Source organism: Quercus suber, unplaced genomic scaffold (genome assembly GCF_002906115.3).
Source record: "Quercus suber isolate HL8 unplaced genomic scaffold, Cork oak 2.0 scaffold_401, whole genome shotgun sequence".
Lineage (NCBI taxonomy): Eukaryota > Viridiplantae > Streptophyta > Magnoliopsida > Fagales > Fagaceae > Quercus > Quercus suber.
Genome location: NW_027069852.1, coordinates 231,441 through 247,896, shown reverse-complemented (window position 1 = coordinate 247,896; position 16,456 = coordinate 231,441). Strand labels below are relative to the sequence as shown.

Below are 16,456 nucleotides of genomic sequence, written 5' to 3'. Positions count from 1 at the left end.
TTACTGTTGACTCTAGTTCTAGATTTTATTTAGCTTTGAGTCTTGTAAAACTTGTCGAAACATCCTATTTTAAATGAATAGCTTCTTTTTGTTTCACATAGCATTTGATGGCAAATATTTATTTCCAAATTGGAGCCCTTATCGCAAATGACAAAAAGATATTTAAAGAGTACTTAAATCTGCAAATTTTATATTGAGATGAATTTTCATGTTCTCGTTTGCTGCAATAAGAGTGCTGATACTCAATTTAATTGTAATTTGCATGCCTCACAAGAGACTTGAGCATCAATAGGGGTAAATGGAGGAAAAGCAAATCTCACTAGAGGGGTTTTTTTATTCACTAAAGTTGAAGATCACACTACTTGTGTCTAGTCGTTTGAGTTGAGGGTGTGTCCAAGTTCAACCTCGTGAGAAATAAATGCTGCTTCCATATTAACAATCAGTTTTATTATATAATACATTTAGGTTCCAACTTCCAAGTAAAAATGGGTTTGATTAAAATATTTCCTACAGATTTCAATAAAAGGATCCAGTATGAATGCAACTTGATCTTCGTACAAAGAAGTTAATGTATGGACATAAGTAGATCAATCATGATGAGAGCTCACTGACATTCTCATTTGGGACAAAACTGGAGCTACTGTGGAAGCACCATCTATTTCTTCACTCTTCTGAAGTTATTGGCAATTCCTCTTTCGACCATTCGTATAGGCCCCCTTCTAAGTGGAAGACATTGGTAAAACCATTGAGGACAAGCAAGTAGGCTGCTATAAGTGACCTGCATGGAGTAGCACAGGTATACGTTAAGAACTCTCAGTTGAGCATTGAAGAGGCAGAAGATAACCCATATAATTATAGTAATGCTGGCAAAGATGTATTAGTAATTTACGTTTGCCACAAATATGTGAAACCAAGGAATATGCAAGACTGGACAAGAGACTAGGCTGACCCCATGCTTAGCCCAGTAGATAAGTATCATGAATGTTCTTCCCGCTATATCTAGCTATAAACTACAACAAGTTTCTCTACTCCTATAAATTCGTGTCTATCCACATCTGAATGCCAAAACATTATTGCTTCTTCATTAAGCAGAATGACTTTAACCGGATAACATAGTGTTAATATCTTTATTGACACCTCTCCAATTAGTGTGAAATACAAATTTTGCAAAAGAATGCCTCTAGAGGGAAATTTGAAAAGTAGGCCACTATCTAGCTTTCTATATGACCTACTTTACATTAATTTTATTATTGAATTATCCTCATCTTAATGTACTTCAAATTTTGAATTTTTTTTTAAAAGAAAATTTTGAATTTAGTATAATGCACATGTTGAAGTTGTCTATAGTCTATGGTGCACTGCAATGAAATCTCAAAGGAGAAAAATACAGGAAGAATTGATAAAATTCACCTTGACTGTTGACCTTCTGGGAGATTTTGGGTTGGTTTCATTGTACCTCCAGCTGAGCAGGCTACTATTATCTTTGCATTTTTATCTATTTTTGATTCCACACCTGTTAGCATATGTCAAACAGTCAGTTACTTCTAAAGCTCTTACATAGTCTAAACTCTAAAGTCAGTGCAAAGAAGGGAACCATGATTTGACAACTATGTCATACTCTGTATGAACTCTGGATTTTCTTCTGTACCAGAGAAGATTCCAAAGAATGCAAATGCAGCACGTCTAGCAATGTCCCATGCTGTCCACTCCTTTATAAGCCTATATATTTGCACATTAATAGCTCCTGGGGGATGAGCCTACACCCAAAGCTTTGTAGTTATAATTGAGCATAGAAAGAGTATTACTTTAGCATCATATTTATTGCTCCTGTCCATAAACGATCTACATTGATAGAATAAAATGTGAAGAATGCTTTTTTTTGTTAATATAACAGGCTCAGTTGAGGCAGTTATCAAGTCTTCTCTACCATTTTCTTAAATCCATCATTTTGGGTCCTTCTACGGGTGACTTGGGCAACTTGATTAGTAGAAATCCATATTCATCAGTGTAATAAGTATTAATTATTACCAAAGAGTGGGACTTGCAGTAGTTTTCCCATAATTTCAGTAAACATGCCTAATTATTACTCCAGGTCAAAACCCAGGTCACTATAGAATTTCTTCTATTATTTCAACTCCTTTTTAGCTAATCTATATATTACTAAAAGCTGAAGCGTAGCATTTAATGCTGCTGCTCTCATGTTGCGCCAAATCAGCTGCCACGTCATTTTTAAAATATATATATAATTTGTCCTACAATTTTAAAATGATTTTTAGAATTTTCAGCCTTATGAATATAATCCACTACTTATTTATTTACTTCTACTATCATCCTATAATAAATCCAGCCCACTACTTATTTATTTACTTCCACTATCACCATATAATAAATCTGTATAATTAATCTAGCCCACCGCTTATTTATTTAGTTTCACTATCAAGTCCAACCCAAAACCTTTTCAGTTCAGATTTAGGGTTTTATGTGAGCCTTTTCAGCTTAAAGGAAAAAATAAAATAAAACGTTGAAGCCTTTCAAGCTTTAGGTTTTTTTTTTTTTTTTTTTTTTTTTTTTTTTTTTTCAATTTTCCTATAATTGTTTTTAACGTTTTTTTTAATATTTACGTTTCTCCAACCTTTCTCTCTCCCTTACCATTTCATCTCCCACTACTTCTTCAATCTTTCTCCCTCCCTTACCTTTTCATCTCCCCACTACCGTCTACATTAATATCATTCTTCCTTTTCCCTTCATCTTCCTTTATTTTTGTCTCTTCTTATTCACACCATCTTACTATAAATTTATCACTATCTCTTCTATTCTATGCATAGTTTTTCCTCACAAAAAAAAAGGTACTCTCTCTCTCTCTCTCTCTCTCTCTCTCTCTCAATTTTTTGGTGGATTTTATTTTTATTTTTATTGCATCTCTACTTTAGGTTGATAATTTTTTATATTCTTTAAAATTCTATTTTGGGTTAATGCGATTTAGTTTTGTTTTTTAAATTGTTGTTGTTGTTTATTTTATTTTTTATTCTCTTTGATTGTTAAATGTTATCCTATTGCGATCTAAATAATTAAATATAGCATATAAAAATATAATATTATTCTATTACATAGCATGATTTGGATAATTTGGTATTTATTTTGTTACATAACATGATTTTTTATAGTGCTCAATTAGGATATTAAACTATGAGACTTTACTAATTTTTGTTTATTTTCTAATCCTTTGTAGTGGACAAAGTACTTTTAATAATTGTATATGTGACAAATTGCAAAAGTTAAAATTTGTATATATACAATAATTGTTTATTTGATAATATGTTTTGGGTGGCCGAAATTATAATTTCTAAAAAGAAAATAACCTTAATAGATTATTAAAAACAAAATTTTATCATAATATTGGTTCAATGAATCATTGTTAAGTTTTATTAATTTTTTTTAGTTTACATTTTTTTGGTGTTTTAGATTGTTCCTATGTTACATATATGATTGTTCCTATAATAAATAAAAATATAATTACGAAATGCATTACTCATTATTAGATTAGTTTAAATTGTAAAAAAAAAAAAAAAATTTAATAAAACCACCATAAAAATAATTATCACGCGCAACGCGTGGGTCCGCGACTAGTTTAGTTAAAAATGTAATAAGCAGATTACCTCTTTGAATTCTGCTTCAGGCCGTACATCAAGGATCACAAAGTTGTTTTCTTTCTGGAGGCGCAGAGCCTCCTTTACATCCACACTCCTTACCTGCAAAGAGAAATATATAATTGAGAATATCCATCTTATGTTCCAATATGCATCCCCATATTCCTTCTAGTTTTTGTCTACCTTGATACCTACATTTCATTCAACCAGAGTGATAAACTTGTGTTTCTAACCTTTTTTGTGATGAAATACATGTTCTCTTTCCCTCATATAAACACAAGATACATGATCTCATTCTCATTCTTCATTTCTCGATGAATTATATCACTCTATCCATTATTTTCTTTTTTAGCTTTTATGCAGTTGAAAAAGCTGTAGTGGTCGTCGTTGCTCTGTTGATCTGTTTGTCCTCTAAAATCCTTTAGAGGTATGGATGCAACATTAAACTTTGATTGATCAGATCATGGAATGTGACAGTGTATCAACAATTCCACAAGACATTAATTTTTTTTATTACTGTTGCTAGTGGCAAAAATAATTCCCATCCACTTTGAATGTGCTTTGTGTGCTTTGAACCCCACACCACATGTATTTGAGAGTGCTGTTGCATAGACCTGTTGCATAAGATACAACCTCCTACTTTACACTTTAGAATTGTAGAATTAATATCTTCTTTTAGGTCTCTGTGTGTATGGCTGTGTGCTTGAGAGAGAGAGAGAGAGAGAGAGAGAGAGAGAGAGAGAGAGAGAGAGAGAGCTGAAGCTGCACCTTTTTCTGTAGCAAATATTCCCTCTTAATCTTCCAGTCTTCTTCAGCTAACCCCTCCAATAGAAGAGTAGAAAAAAAACAAATTCAGTTTCAAACTAGGAGATGAGCATATCAAAACAAACTTATAGCTATTTCAGTGATCATATTGTCTTTTGAATGTGAGGATTCTTATAAATTAAGCATAGCCTAGAACAGGAGTACCTGGTGATTTTGCAGGTTTTGTGGCTGCACTTCGGATACTCAGGCCCCTTGGCACAGTATGTGACAACATTCTTTGCCTTGTGGAGCTGACTGATCTCACTGCTACCCAGAAGGAACTATGATCATGAATATGTTTTGGAGAAAATGTTAGCAGTGATGAATGGAAATTAGGATGTAAGGAGGATGTAGATGAGTGTAGGGTAATTGAAGTTATAGTAGCCATTCTTCAAAGCTTCAAACAGCAATGAAATTTTTAAATATTAACAAGTTGTTAATAGTTTGTAAGTGCTATAATTTGAACTGCTGCTGCTTATTTTGCTTCTGTTATGTTGGTGGATTTTTGGATACTTGGGGAGGTGGCCAGGTCATTGAACATTTTGGATATTTAGTTCTGTGGGAATCTGAGTTTGTGGTGGATATATAGAAGGACCAGTTCCTTTTGGATATCTTTCAACCCCATCAGTTTGTCTTCTTTCGGGGCTTTAGTAGCACTTCATCCGAGCTGGCTGCTAGCCTTTTAAGACTTTTGTGTTCCCTCTTCTACATTATGTAAGATAGTGCTATTGGCATTGAGTCTCTATCAAAATTAAGTTATTGCATTGTGTTACATTACAGACACAACTATTTTCACATTCAATTGTGACTGTGAGTGGTTGATGAAATGTGGTAGGTCACACAAGACTATAGTAAACAGAAAATGTCTTGACTACTCACAATCGCACAAATCAACAAGTTGTGAATTTGGGTATACGATTTAGTGTTTCTAAAATTATTCATGTTTTCTAAGCTAAATTTGTCAACTCCTACTTTAGGGAGTTTCTAATTTAATTTTTTAAATAAAAATTCTAGTCTTTAACTTCCATTTATTATTCACTGTAGTCCTTTTGTCCAAATCAATTCAATATGTACCATTAAGATCACCAAAATGATGTCGTTTTAGATAGCAAGTGTAAAATAGTAAAACTAATGGTGAAATTAATCACCAAAATGGTGTCATCCTAGATAGAAAGTGTAAAATACTAAAACTAATGGTGCAATTAAACAAGCGGACTAAATTGAAATTAACCTCTTTTCTAATTATTTGTAATTTAACTTGTTTTTTTAAATCAATGATAAAGTTTTGATTTTGTAACTTTTTGTTTAATTTTTATTTTTTGTTTAATTAAGATGGTGAAGGACTGTCTAAATCTTTTTTTTTTCTTTTTTTTTTTTTTGAGGTAAGCGATAGAAAAAGAAAGATTTCTCAATTCACCAAGAAGAAAAACATTTGCCAAAATCTAAAAAAGACCCTTGTTTTGTGATGAGTAGTGGGTCGCCATAAAAGGTGGGAAAGATTGAATACTAATTTAAATTGGGGTCATGGAGTCATGTTATGTTAGGAACATGTTGGCATCGTTAAATAAAGATACTCTTCTTTGTCAACATCAATCATGCAATTATGCAAACACATGAGCCTCAACCTCACATGCCTCTTAATTTGTGCGTTACGACTTAAGGCATCAACACTTTTGTGCTGGAAGTCGTAAGATGTGATCATAAGTGAGAATGAAAACATGAATTCCTTTCAATTTCAGTCAAAGAATGATTTAAAAATTAGCTTAGCTTCCACCAAAGCTCAGTCAGTATTGGTTATTTGACTCACTAGTTCTTCACTGATTAAGAAAAGTAAAAACCGCGACTCTAAAATCTTAATGAGTTAAAAAAGTGTGCGTGTGTTTATCAATGGCTCCGTGACTCTAACCGCGGCTAGCAGTTTTAGAATTGGCATGTTATTGTAATTGTGTGTTTTACTTTCCACCAAAAGAAAAGAAAAAACCTAAAAAGTCGATGAAAATATTTCTTAAATTAATACTTTTAAGGCATTTGTTAATATTTTCCATATCCTTAAAGAATTTGGTAATTGATTATTTTAGGAAAGTTTTGATACTACTCTTATAAGAAATATAAAAAATTATAAAAAAAAATGGTTACTTTTTTCTTTTCTCATAAAAAAAGTTGATAAAAATATTTCATAAACCAATACACTTAAAGCATTTGTTAACATTTTCCGTAATAAAAATAATTGTAGCTATTTCTTTTAGAAGAAAAATAGTGATAATTAGATGCAATGGTATTGTTTTTATGCTTGTGAAAAATGTTGTATCATTATGAAAATATTCCAATTATAACATGCTATCTTTAATTATAAAAGAATTTTGTGACATTTTTGGTTGGGGAAAGATTTGTTGCCAAATTAAGTTGTAGCAACTCTTGCAAAATGCACACATGTTAATGCCTCAAGTTGATCCCATTTGGTGAAAATTCATTCTTGACACTGAAAAATATAAATTTGGAGAGGTATCTATCTTAGTTTACAGCAAATCCTTTATCTTTTTGTTTTCATTTTTTGTTTTTTTTACTAAAATTATCTTCTTCTTTTTTTTGGTTAAAAGGATGGATATATATTAATCAAACAACAACAACCATTACAAATTGACCACAGAGGCCAAAGTATTGGCAACACGCCTATAATAGTACCCGTTTTTATCTAAGTCAATCAAAACATTCAAATCGGGGGGGGGGGGGGGGGAGAACAAAATTTTCCATCATGGAACAACCCCTTTTGGCCAAGAAATCAATGCATTGATTCACCTCTCTAAATACATGCCCCACCCGGACCTACACTAGTTTAGCTATGAGGGACCTGCAATCATTTAACAAAGGAGAGTAAATACGATTAGGAGTTAGGACATTCAGCACCATTGAGCAACTCCACAATTACCTTGACGTCAAGTTCCACCTCTAGCTGGTTTACGCCCAATTGAATGCCCAAGATTAGACTATCCCACAATGTCCACCATTCAGCCAACACACTAGTGGTATATCCAATTGATCTTGAGTGCCCCTTCACCCAAACTTTATGACAGTCCTTGATTACTCCTCCACCACCCGCCTTGCCAGAATTCCCAATAGAAGTACCATTAGTATTTAATTTGTGCCAACCAATTGATGGGTTATTCCATCTTGTAATGCCCACCATTCTTAGTTTTTTTTAGTTGTTAACTTGTTATAGTCTATTATAATAACATTATAGAGCATTGTCGACATTAATAAGATAGCTTTCCATGTACAGTTCAATCTAATTGCTCAACTAACAGTCTTGAGCACTAAGTCACTTTCTTAAACTATGGCTAATTAATCTAAATCCACCAATCACGTCAACTTAGGACTTACCCGATTTGTACATTGATCATATATTTTAGGACAGTAGTGATATATGCACAAGATCGAACGGTTCAAAAAAAAAAAAAAGTCAGCCTTTATGCTTTGTTCAGCAGCCTAGGGGACTTCAGCCCGTCGGTTTTGTTTTAACCTAGTTAGCATGCATTCCTTCGCGCCTAGCATGTCATAGAGGACCCGTCAGCCAGAGCAAAAGCTGACGGGTTGGGCTCATGGTACCTGCGTGTAATTCTTCCATATCAGTAGATATAGATTAAACTAGATACCTTTAGTCAGAAAAAGGGTTGAGTTCTATGGTTGTTCCTGGCATTCTTGTAGGCATTTTTGGGATTCCCATTGCAGCTTTTCTTGGCATTGCATTTGGCGTGACAGTGTTAAAATTCATGTAAAATCTTTTCTTTTCTTTTTTTGAATGTCAAAATTGGCATGATTTGTAACCAATGTAAGCTTCATCTATACCTATGCAATATCTAAAAGTTGAAACTTAACATTTATTATTGTTACTCTTCTGTTAAATAACTTAAATCACATCAGCTTAGCATTTTAGTCCACTTTGGTTCATTTTGGTCTAATTCGGTCTATTTGATCCAATTTAGTCTACATCAGCTCACTTAGTCCTCTTTGGTCCATTACGGTCTACTTGGTCCATACGAACCACTTTGGTCTACTTAGGTCCATTTGTCCCATTTTGGACTAATTGAGCCTTAAATTATATTTTTTGTAGGTTGCCTTTTCATTTTTGGACTAAAATTTTCCCCCCCTTAATTTTTGGGTTGAAAAGAATAAATATTCTATTTGGACCAAACTCTGTAGTTTTATGTTAAAAATACAAATGATATATGCATTAAAAATTAGAGATATGAACCCTAAAAAAAAACAATAAAATTGATAAATATTCACAAGATTACCTTAAAATTCAAATTTCAATAATATAGACATTATACTTATATTTGGAAAGAAAAAAAAATGTTACAATTCTACACTTATATAATAATTTAAACTTAATGTAACATGTTACATATGTTTCATGGAGCAACGATGTACATTTAAAAAAAAAATTGGATATATTCAAATTATTCATTCGATTATGGTATGTGTGTGTCTATATATATATATATATATATCCTGAGTTTGTGATTAGTATCATGAAATAAGAGAGCCAGCACATTAGCAGAACATTCATTCCAGAGTTTAGAAGAAACTATTAGTATCTCATGGTTCAACATCCTTGGTGAATCGTGAGATTATGCATATCAGCACATAATTATAGATTTTGCAAAACGACTTTTTTTCCTTGAAAAGAAGATTCTTGCTCATGAAAAGTTATAAAGAAAGCTCATTGGCAGTAAATTTGGACCGTTATCATTTTGAAGGCTCAATGTCATGGACCCCAAATACTGAACTCATTGGTCCATTTCGTCCAATATCGCCGACATCAACTCATCTGCGCTGCTTGTTTTAGTTTTTGTTCATTCTCCCATGTTCTTAGATCTTCTAATTGTATGGCCCATCCCATATTCTTAGATCTTCTAATTGTATGGCCCATGCTTTAGCTTCCTGGGCCTCTTTTTGTTCCTATATTGGGTCCCTTGTCACTCTCCCAGCTCAGCTTCTTGAGGCGGAGAAGGTAGTTGGGACTTGGGCCTGGCCCTACTTCTTCTTCTTCTTTTTAATTATTATTATTATTATTATTATTGTTATTATTATGAGTTTGGATTTCTACTTTTGAATGCCCAAAGTACTTTCAAATCTACTTGTTTAGAAAGTTTAAATGATAGGGTAGACATGTAAAATTACTAATTTAAGAAATCCTAAATTAAAGTTTCTTACATGTTTTTTTTTTTTTTCCTTTGTTTTCTTAAGCACATCTATTCCCACGTTCTCATTAATTTTATATTCTCAATAACAAACCGTTACTTCATTTAACATGTCTCTCCATCTTTATCATTTTTTCTCTTTCTTCTTCAAATTCTAAAAATCAAATCAAACCAAATCTTGCACATTTATTCTCAAATTCCCACTCAAAACTCAATTAAAAATGTATGAATACATTGTTTGTTTTTAATAAATATCATTATATTTCCTTTTCTTTCCCTTTGTCTTTCTCTTTGTTTCTCTTTCTCTAAGGCTAGTTGTTGTTGTTGTTGTTGTTATTATTATTATTATTTAAAAAGGAAGGGCATGAAATATCTTCTTTATAACAAGGAATACAAATTGAAGTTCCTTTGCTTAACTACTTGAAAAGTTAAAAATCAAACTAAATCTAAGGTTAAGATTTCATGGTAGATTACAATAAGTGTTGGGACACATTTTCATAATTTAATAGACTCCTAAAGGCATTGCTTAGATCACATCTTACACAAATGTAAAAAATATTAGGTTCTTACTTTTCAACTCTCCCAACCAACATGATATTAAGTTTTATATGAGGCGCCATGATGTTACACTTATCCTCGTTAACTATAAAATTTTATGGATTAAGATTAACTGGATTAAGATTGATGGATTAAGATTAACTGGATTAAGATTGAAGTGCAATAACCGCGGTGCAATAACACTCTCAAGAATTGAAATTAAAAGTTAAAAAGCTCTTCTAATTTTTTAAATCTTTGGATAAATATTTTTTTAACCTTTTTAACTTTTTATTATGTTAACTTTTTGTTTTTGCACATCCTCCCAACCCAACTATACCACCTGAGCAGTTGTATGGAATCAAAACTCGACAAAGAGAAGATGAAAAATCAATGATAAAACCCAAATTCTCAAAGCAAAAAAACCTCGCAGATAACTCGTTGACTGTGAAGTATAAACCATACAGCAAGCATTAATGGTTTCCTTCACACTCACAGTACCATCAATCCTCACCCCACTCTCTCCATCACCACCAATCCCGTTGCTCCACCTCTTTTCACGCCATGACAAACTCGCTCTCACTCTCTGTTCCCAAAATAGTAATTCTCATTCTCAAACAACAATGAAAACATTTTTGTCACCGTTGCTTTTACCCGCAGAGAAGAACCGTGACTTGACTCGATCTGTGAAGCTAAGGTCACAGCTGAGGTATCCTATTATATCTCCGGATGACCACTGGGGCACATGGGCTGCTCTCTTTGCCACTGGTGCTTTTGGTCTCTGGTACCTGCTCTCCTTCAGTATCTGTGTTTTTTTTTTTTGGGACTTGCAGTTATAATTTTTAAATTAAGGACATGTTTGGCTTCTGCCTGGACTTTCTTTTGGACACATTTTCATAATTTAATAGACTCCTAAAGGCATTGCTTAGATCACATCTTACACAAATGTAAAAAATATTAGGTTCTTACTTTTCAACTCTCCCAACCAACATGATATTAAGTTTTATATGAGGCGCCATGATGTTACACTTATCCTCGTTAACTATAAAATTTTATGGATTAAGATTAACTGGATTAAGATTGATGGATTAAGATTAACTGGATTAAGATTGAAGTGCAATAACCGCGGTGCAATAACACTCTCAAGAATTGAAATTAAAAGTTAAAAAGCTCTTCTAATTTTTTAAATCTTTGGATAAATATTTTTTTAACCTTTTTAACTTTTTATTATGTTAACTTTTTGTTTTTGCACATCCTCCCAACCCAACTATACCACCTGAGCAGTTGTATGGAATCAAAACTCGACAAAGAGAAGATGAAAAATCAATGGTAAAACCCAAATTCTCAAAGCAAAAAAACCTCGCAGATAACTCGTTGACTGTGAAGTATAAACCATACAGCAAGCATTAATGGTTTCCTTCACACTCACAGTACCATCAATCCTCACCCCACTCTCTCCATCACCACCAATCCCGTTGCTCCACCTCTTTTCACGCCATGACAAACTCGCTCTCACTCTCTGTTCCCAAAATAGTAATTCTCATTCTCAAACAACAATGAAAACATTTTTGTCACCGTTGCTTTTACCCGCAGAGAAGAACCGTGACTTGACTCGATCTGTGAAGCTAAGGTCACAGCTGAGGTATCCTATTATATCTCCGGATGACCATTGGGGCACATGGGCTGCTCTCTTTGCCACTGGTGCTTTTGGTCTCTGGTACCTGCTCTCCTTCAGTATCTGTGTTTTTTTTTTTTGGGACTTGCAGTTATAATTTTTAAATTAAGGACATGTTTGGCTTCTGCCTGGACTTTCTTTGGTTACGAAGACATCAAAATGTGGAACGAAAATACATTTTTCCTGGGGATTCTTTTAATGAAGTGGCTCTCAAATAGCTTTCTTAATTATGGTTCTATTACAATTTTTTGCTGAATAATTTAAGAACAACCCAACATAGAATTAGACATCATAGATGTTACCTTGGTGGTTTTTGATCTTTAACTGTCATCCAAGAAGTTGGGCCCATTTTGTTCAGGGATCAAAATTACCTTTTGAAAATAGTCTTTTTCAAAAAAAAAAAAAAAAAAATTAGTGGATACATAATTAACGATTTATGACATTCCTAGAAAGATTGTCTCTTCTTTTTTTTTTTTTTTTTTTTTGTTGTTGTGTGGGAAACTCTTGAAAATCATTTTAGATTGAAAAGTACACAACATTTTTCGCAATGGCTGATATGACCAGTTGTGATTAATGCATTATAGAAGTGGTGTCACTGGTGGATTAAGGTGAAAGAAATGTTCTCCAATTACAATCTCGATAGGTAATGTCTGCATTTGTGTGAAAAATGTTGTAAAACGTTCTCTTTTTTAAATAATTTTTGTATAGGACCTTTCTTGGTAACTTAATACGGGATAAATGACATGAATATGTTTTTGGGTGCTAAGGTCCGAGAAGACCAAGATAGGGAGCATGGTAAGTGCTGCCTTGGTGAGCACTTTGGTTGGCCTTGCAGCAAGTAATATTGGCATTATTCCACATGAAGCGCGGGCATATTCAATTATCATGGAGTTTATGCTTCCTTTAACTGTTCCATTGCTGTTGTTTAGAGCAGACCTGCGCCGTGTCATACGGTCTACTGGGACATTGCTGTTGGCTTTTTTGCTTGGATCGGGTATTGTACTTAACATTATAAAGTTGCTAAGGGTCGGCATTCTACTAAATCTATTTCTAGCTGTTGCCTTAATAATGTTGAAAATTAATTTGTTTTGTTTCTTGAATTGTTTCACAACTACATTTGATCACCTTAAGATTTGTTTTTGTACAAATTATTAAAATTTATGGTAAAAAGAAGCTTAAAGAATTCTGTATCTGTTGTTTATGCTCAATAACAGAATGCATCAAAAGGTGGAAAACAAATGCTTGTGTATGTACTCAGTAACACATAGGAATGTGCATTCTTTTCAATGAATAAATTATCAAATCAACCTTTCTATGGTATTGGTTTTCTTTTAGTTACTCTTGTTTATTTTTGTCTATGACAGTTGCAACTATAGTTGGCACTGTTGTGGCATTTCTGTTGGTGCCAATGCGATCACTTGGACAAGATAATTGGAAGATAGCTGCTGCTCTCATGGGTAGTTATATTGGTGGATGTAAGTTGTTGGGAAATGTTATTGAATATTGCTTCTGGAGTGAGCTCTTGTAACAAATGTAAGGAGATATCATGTCATTTCAGTGATAAAAATCATAATTGTTTGTAATACTTTCAAATGATGTCAGATTCCTAACAGCATTATATCATCAATTAGCTCTGTGATAAGTAAACTCTATGAATTGCTCTTCATTATGTTGTATGAGTGGAGTTAACTATCCACTGTGATTTCAAATGGGTGCTTTTGGGAAGGAATTGCTATTGATCCTCACTATTCTTAAGAAAATCTTTGTATATATTTGTATTCACCAAATTCATTTTAAAGTGGGTTCAATTACATATCAAATTCGTTTTAATGTGGGTATTTATGCTCACAGTCTTGGTAGCCATGGTCATTTCTCTTTGCAACAATCATATTTTTGTTAAATTATTATTGCAAGTAGTTATGTCTATAAATTCCACAGTTTATGTTACTATTTCTCAGGTCATATGACTTGTTTGAGCAATAAATATACCAACAAAATCAACTGTGTATGCACAATACAGTTTGATTTTGGTAAACCATGCTGATTTCTTATATAAAGAATGGTATAGGGTAGGTCTATGTATATATTCCTGAATGTTAATGGGAATTATACTGTGCAGTTTTCGTCACCCATGATATTCGCTTCTGGTTATATTGCATTCAGTTGTGAAAACATTTTATTCCCTTGATCTGCTTCTTCAGCTTCTTTATTTTTAAGTCTGGTATTTCTGCTTTGTTTCCCTGGGTGTTTTTGACTTATGACTGTTTTTACCAAGTTCAGTACATAACTGATAAAGATTCTCTTGTTTTTTTTAATTGTTGTAGCTGTTAATTATATCGCAATTTCAGAGGCTCTTGGTGTTTCCCCATCAGTTTTGGCTGCAGGAGTAGCTGCAGATAATGTAATTTGTGCTTTATATTTTTTGTCGTTGTTTGCTTTGGCCTCTAGAATACCTCCTGAAGCTTCAGCTAATGGTATGTAGTATACAATTTGGGTAACTTCACCTTGTGTCCTTTTTCTCTTGAAATAACTTAGTTTGTTACTTTATTTGTTGAACTACAGCTTCCAGTAGTTACACATCATTGTATGAATAGAAAATATGATTTTTCCAATTAGTTTATATTAATTTCGGTTTAAGCATGCTAAGTGTAAATATTATATGTTAACTAAGTATTTCAATCAAGTGTTGTCATCAGTTTAATATTGATTTTGAGAAATACAAGTAACACAATATATCCTTAATCTTGTTATCAAATCCTTAAATTCATTGGCAGATGTTGCTGTGGATGTGGAGTCTGATTCTGGAGGAAAACTCCCTGTGCTACAGGCTGCAACAGCTGTTGCTATATCCTTTCTGATATGTAAGACTTCAACTTATCTCACAAACATATGCGGAATTCAAGGAGGCAGCCTTCCAGCAATAACTGCTGTTGTTGTCATCTTAGCAACTGTTTTCCCAACAAAATTTGGTTTCCTTGCACCTGCTGGTGAAACTATTGCCCTGGTTTTGATGCAGGTAATTGAAATATTTCCAGTTAAGTCAATTTGCATCATATGGAAATGCTCCTCTGATATGGAATTATTGCTTTATGGTGTGAATGCTTATGCAGGTATATTTCTGGATTTGGGTACTTAGCATTTGCTTCTTGCTCACATGCATAGACACGTAGACAGATTGTGCTGATATATATATATATATATATGGGTTCATCTTTTCTGAGTTGAAAAGGAAAAAAAAAAGATTCTTATGTAGCAAATTGTGGTGACTGTGGAAAGCACAAACAAACCCATTGAGCTTTCATGCTGCAAATACAATTCTTCTTATTTGTCTGCAGGATATGATCTAATTAGGCAAAATAAAGCATCATGTGAATGCTATAATCATCAAACATTAAACCCTCAATTAATTTGTTTTCTTTACTAGTGTCTACATGTTCAGTTTATTGGTTATCATTTATCTTGTTTTTGTTTCCCCCTATCTCATAAAAGTACTAATAATGGTTCAAATTAAGCCAAATCCCGCCACCTATATCTAATCTGATTGGTTCATTAAATCTGTTTTATTCTTCTGAAATTAGACGTGTTGAACACGTTTGGACTACACTTTCTGAACTTACTTACAAAAAAAGACAAGACTAATTTGCTTGCAAATCCTAGAATTGATCTTAACCTTCTATGAAGGACCCCATTTATTTATCTTGTGATGTAATAAGTATATATGATCTGAAATGTGTAACTCAAGGTGGTTTACTTGGCAGGTATTTTTTGCTGCGGTGGGTGCTAGTGGGAGCATATGGAATGTCATCAATACAGCACCTAGCATTTTCATGTTTGCTCTCATTCAAGTCACTGTTCATCTTGCTGTGATCCTTGGACTTGGAAAGCTGTTTCGCTTTGACTTGAGGCTGTTACTTTTGGCATCAAATGCCAATATTGGAGGCCCTACAACAGCATGTGGAATGGCCACAGCCAAAGGATGGGGCTCATTGATCGTTCCTGCAATTCTTGCTGGCATTTTTGGAATTGCGATTGCAACTTTTCTTGGCATTGGTTTTGGATTGACAGTACTCAGACATATGTAGAAAATACCACTTCTGAATGTCAGTCCTGTACAATTTGTGTGCTTGCGCGCAGACATTACATTGTCAATATGGAAATCTGTTTATAATTTAGTTCAATGTCTTGGTGAAGTATACAAGTGAAGCACCAAAAATATGAGTGATATTACACAAAATTTCACAGTTTGGTGATGTGGCAAGTTGTGATTGGTGATGGCATCTTTTGCCTGAGTTCTCCCATTAACACTATTTTTTTTGTACACTAAACACAACATGTCACCTCGACAGTTAAAGTGATTTGCAAGAAGTTAGCATCTTTTAATGCATATAAAGGTAATTTGCCCTCATCTCCTTGAAAGCATCTCATTTATCTCTCCCCCAAATGTTTCATATCAAACAAGCAAGTACTGCGCTCCAAACCACACGCATCTCTAGTCTAACTCTTATGGAACCTACCTTTCCAGCAATCCTTAACAAACACCATGGATCTTTAACGGAAAAGAGATTTGGCAATGTAGATGCTAGACTGGAGCAGAG

General features: G+C 33.5%; 2 protein-coding genes across 3 annotated transcripts; one reads left to right on the top strand and one right to left on the bottom strand.

Annotated features, from left to right (window-relative positions):
* Positions 1-299: 299 nt before the first annotated feature.
* Positions 300-5,073, bottom strand: LOC112005196 (rhodanese-like domain-containing protein 14, chloroplastic). The gene is made up of 6 exons (XM_024037449.2): positions 4,617-5,073; positions 4,416-4,462; positions 3,657-3,749; positions 1,619-1,757; positions 1,411-1,513; positions 300-778 (listed from the first exon to the last, which is right to left on the bottom strand). Exons 1-6 carry the CDS (start codon positions 4,837-4,839, stop codon positions 664-666), a joined length of 720 nt encoding a protein of 239 aa, XP_023893217.1. The 5' UTR covers positions 4,840-5,073; the 3' UTR covers positions 300-663.
* A 6,415-nt stretch (positions 5,074-11,488) lies between these two features.
* On the top strand, positions 11,489-16,106 carry LOC136061040 (uncharacterized). Of its 2 annotated transcripts, none has more exons than XM_065761209.1 (6): positions 11,489-11,828; positions 12,629-12,855; positions 13,226-13,336; positions 14,186-14,335; positions 14,636-14,877; positions 15,620-16,106. In XM_065761209.1, the coding sequence occupies exons 1-6, from the start codon at positions 11,596-11,598 to the stop codon at positions 15,941-15,943; spliced, it is 1,287 nt and encodes a 428-aa protein (XP_065617281.1). In that variant the 5' UTR covers positions 11,489-11,595; the 3' UTR covers positions 15,944-16,106. The 2 variants fall into 2 exon arrangements, with proteins under 2 accessions (XP_065617281.1, XP_065617280.1); XM_065761208.1 differs by having other exon boundaries at positions 11,489-11,903.
* Positions 16,107-16,456: the final 350 nt, after the last annotated feature.

Excerpts from the sequence above, each read along its gene's own strand:
- LOC112005196 (XM_024037449.2), bottom strand. The coding sequence starts at position 4,839 with ATGGCTACTATAACTTCAATTACCCTACACTCATCTACATCCTCCTTA. Across the intron at positions 1,758-3,656 it reads CTGAAGCAGAATTCAAAGAG|GCTCATCCCCCAGGAGCTAT; the intron begins GTAATCTGCTTA and ends CTTTGGGTGTAG. Across the intron at positions 779-1,410 it reads CCAGAAGGTCAACAGTCAAG|GTCACTTATAGCAGCCTACT; the intron begins GTGAATTTTATC and ends TACTCCATGCAG.
- LOC136061040 (XM_065761208.1), top strand. The coding sequence starts at position 11,596 with ATGGTTTCCTTCACACTCACAGTACCATCAATCCTCACCCCACTCTCT. Across the intron at positions 13,337-14,185 it reads GGGTAGTTATATTGGTGGAT|CTGTTAATTATATCGCAATT; the intron begins GTAAGTTGTTGG and ends TAATTGTTGTAG. Across the intron at positions 14,336-14,635 it reads TCCTGAAGCTTCAGCTAATG|ATGTTGCTGTGGATGTGGAG; the intron begins GTATGTAGTATA and ends ATTCATTGGCAG.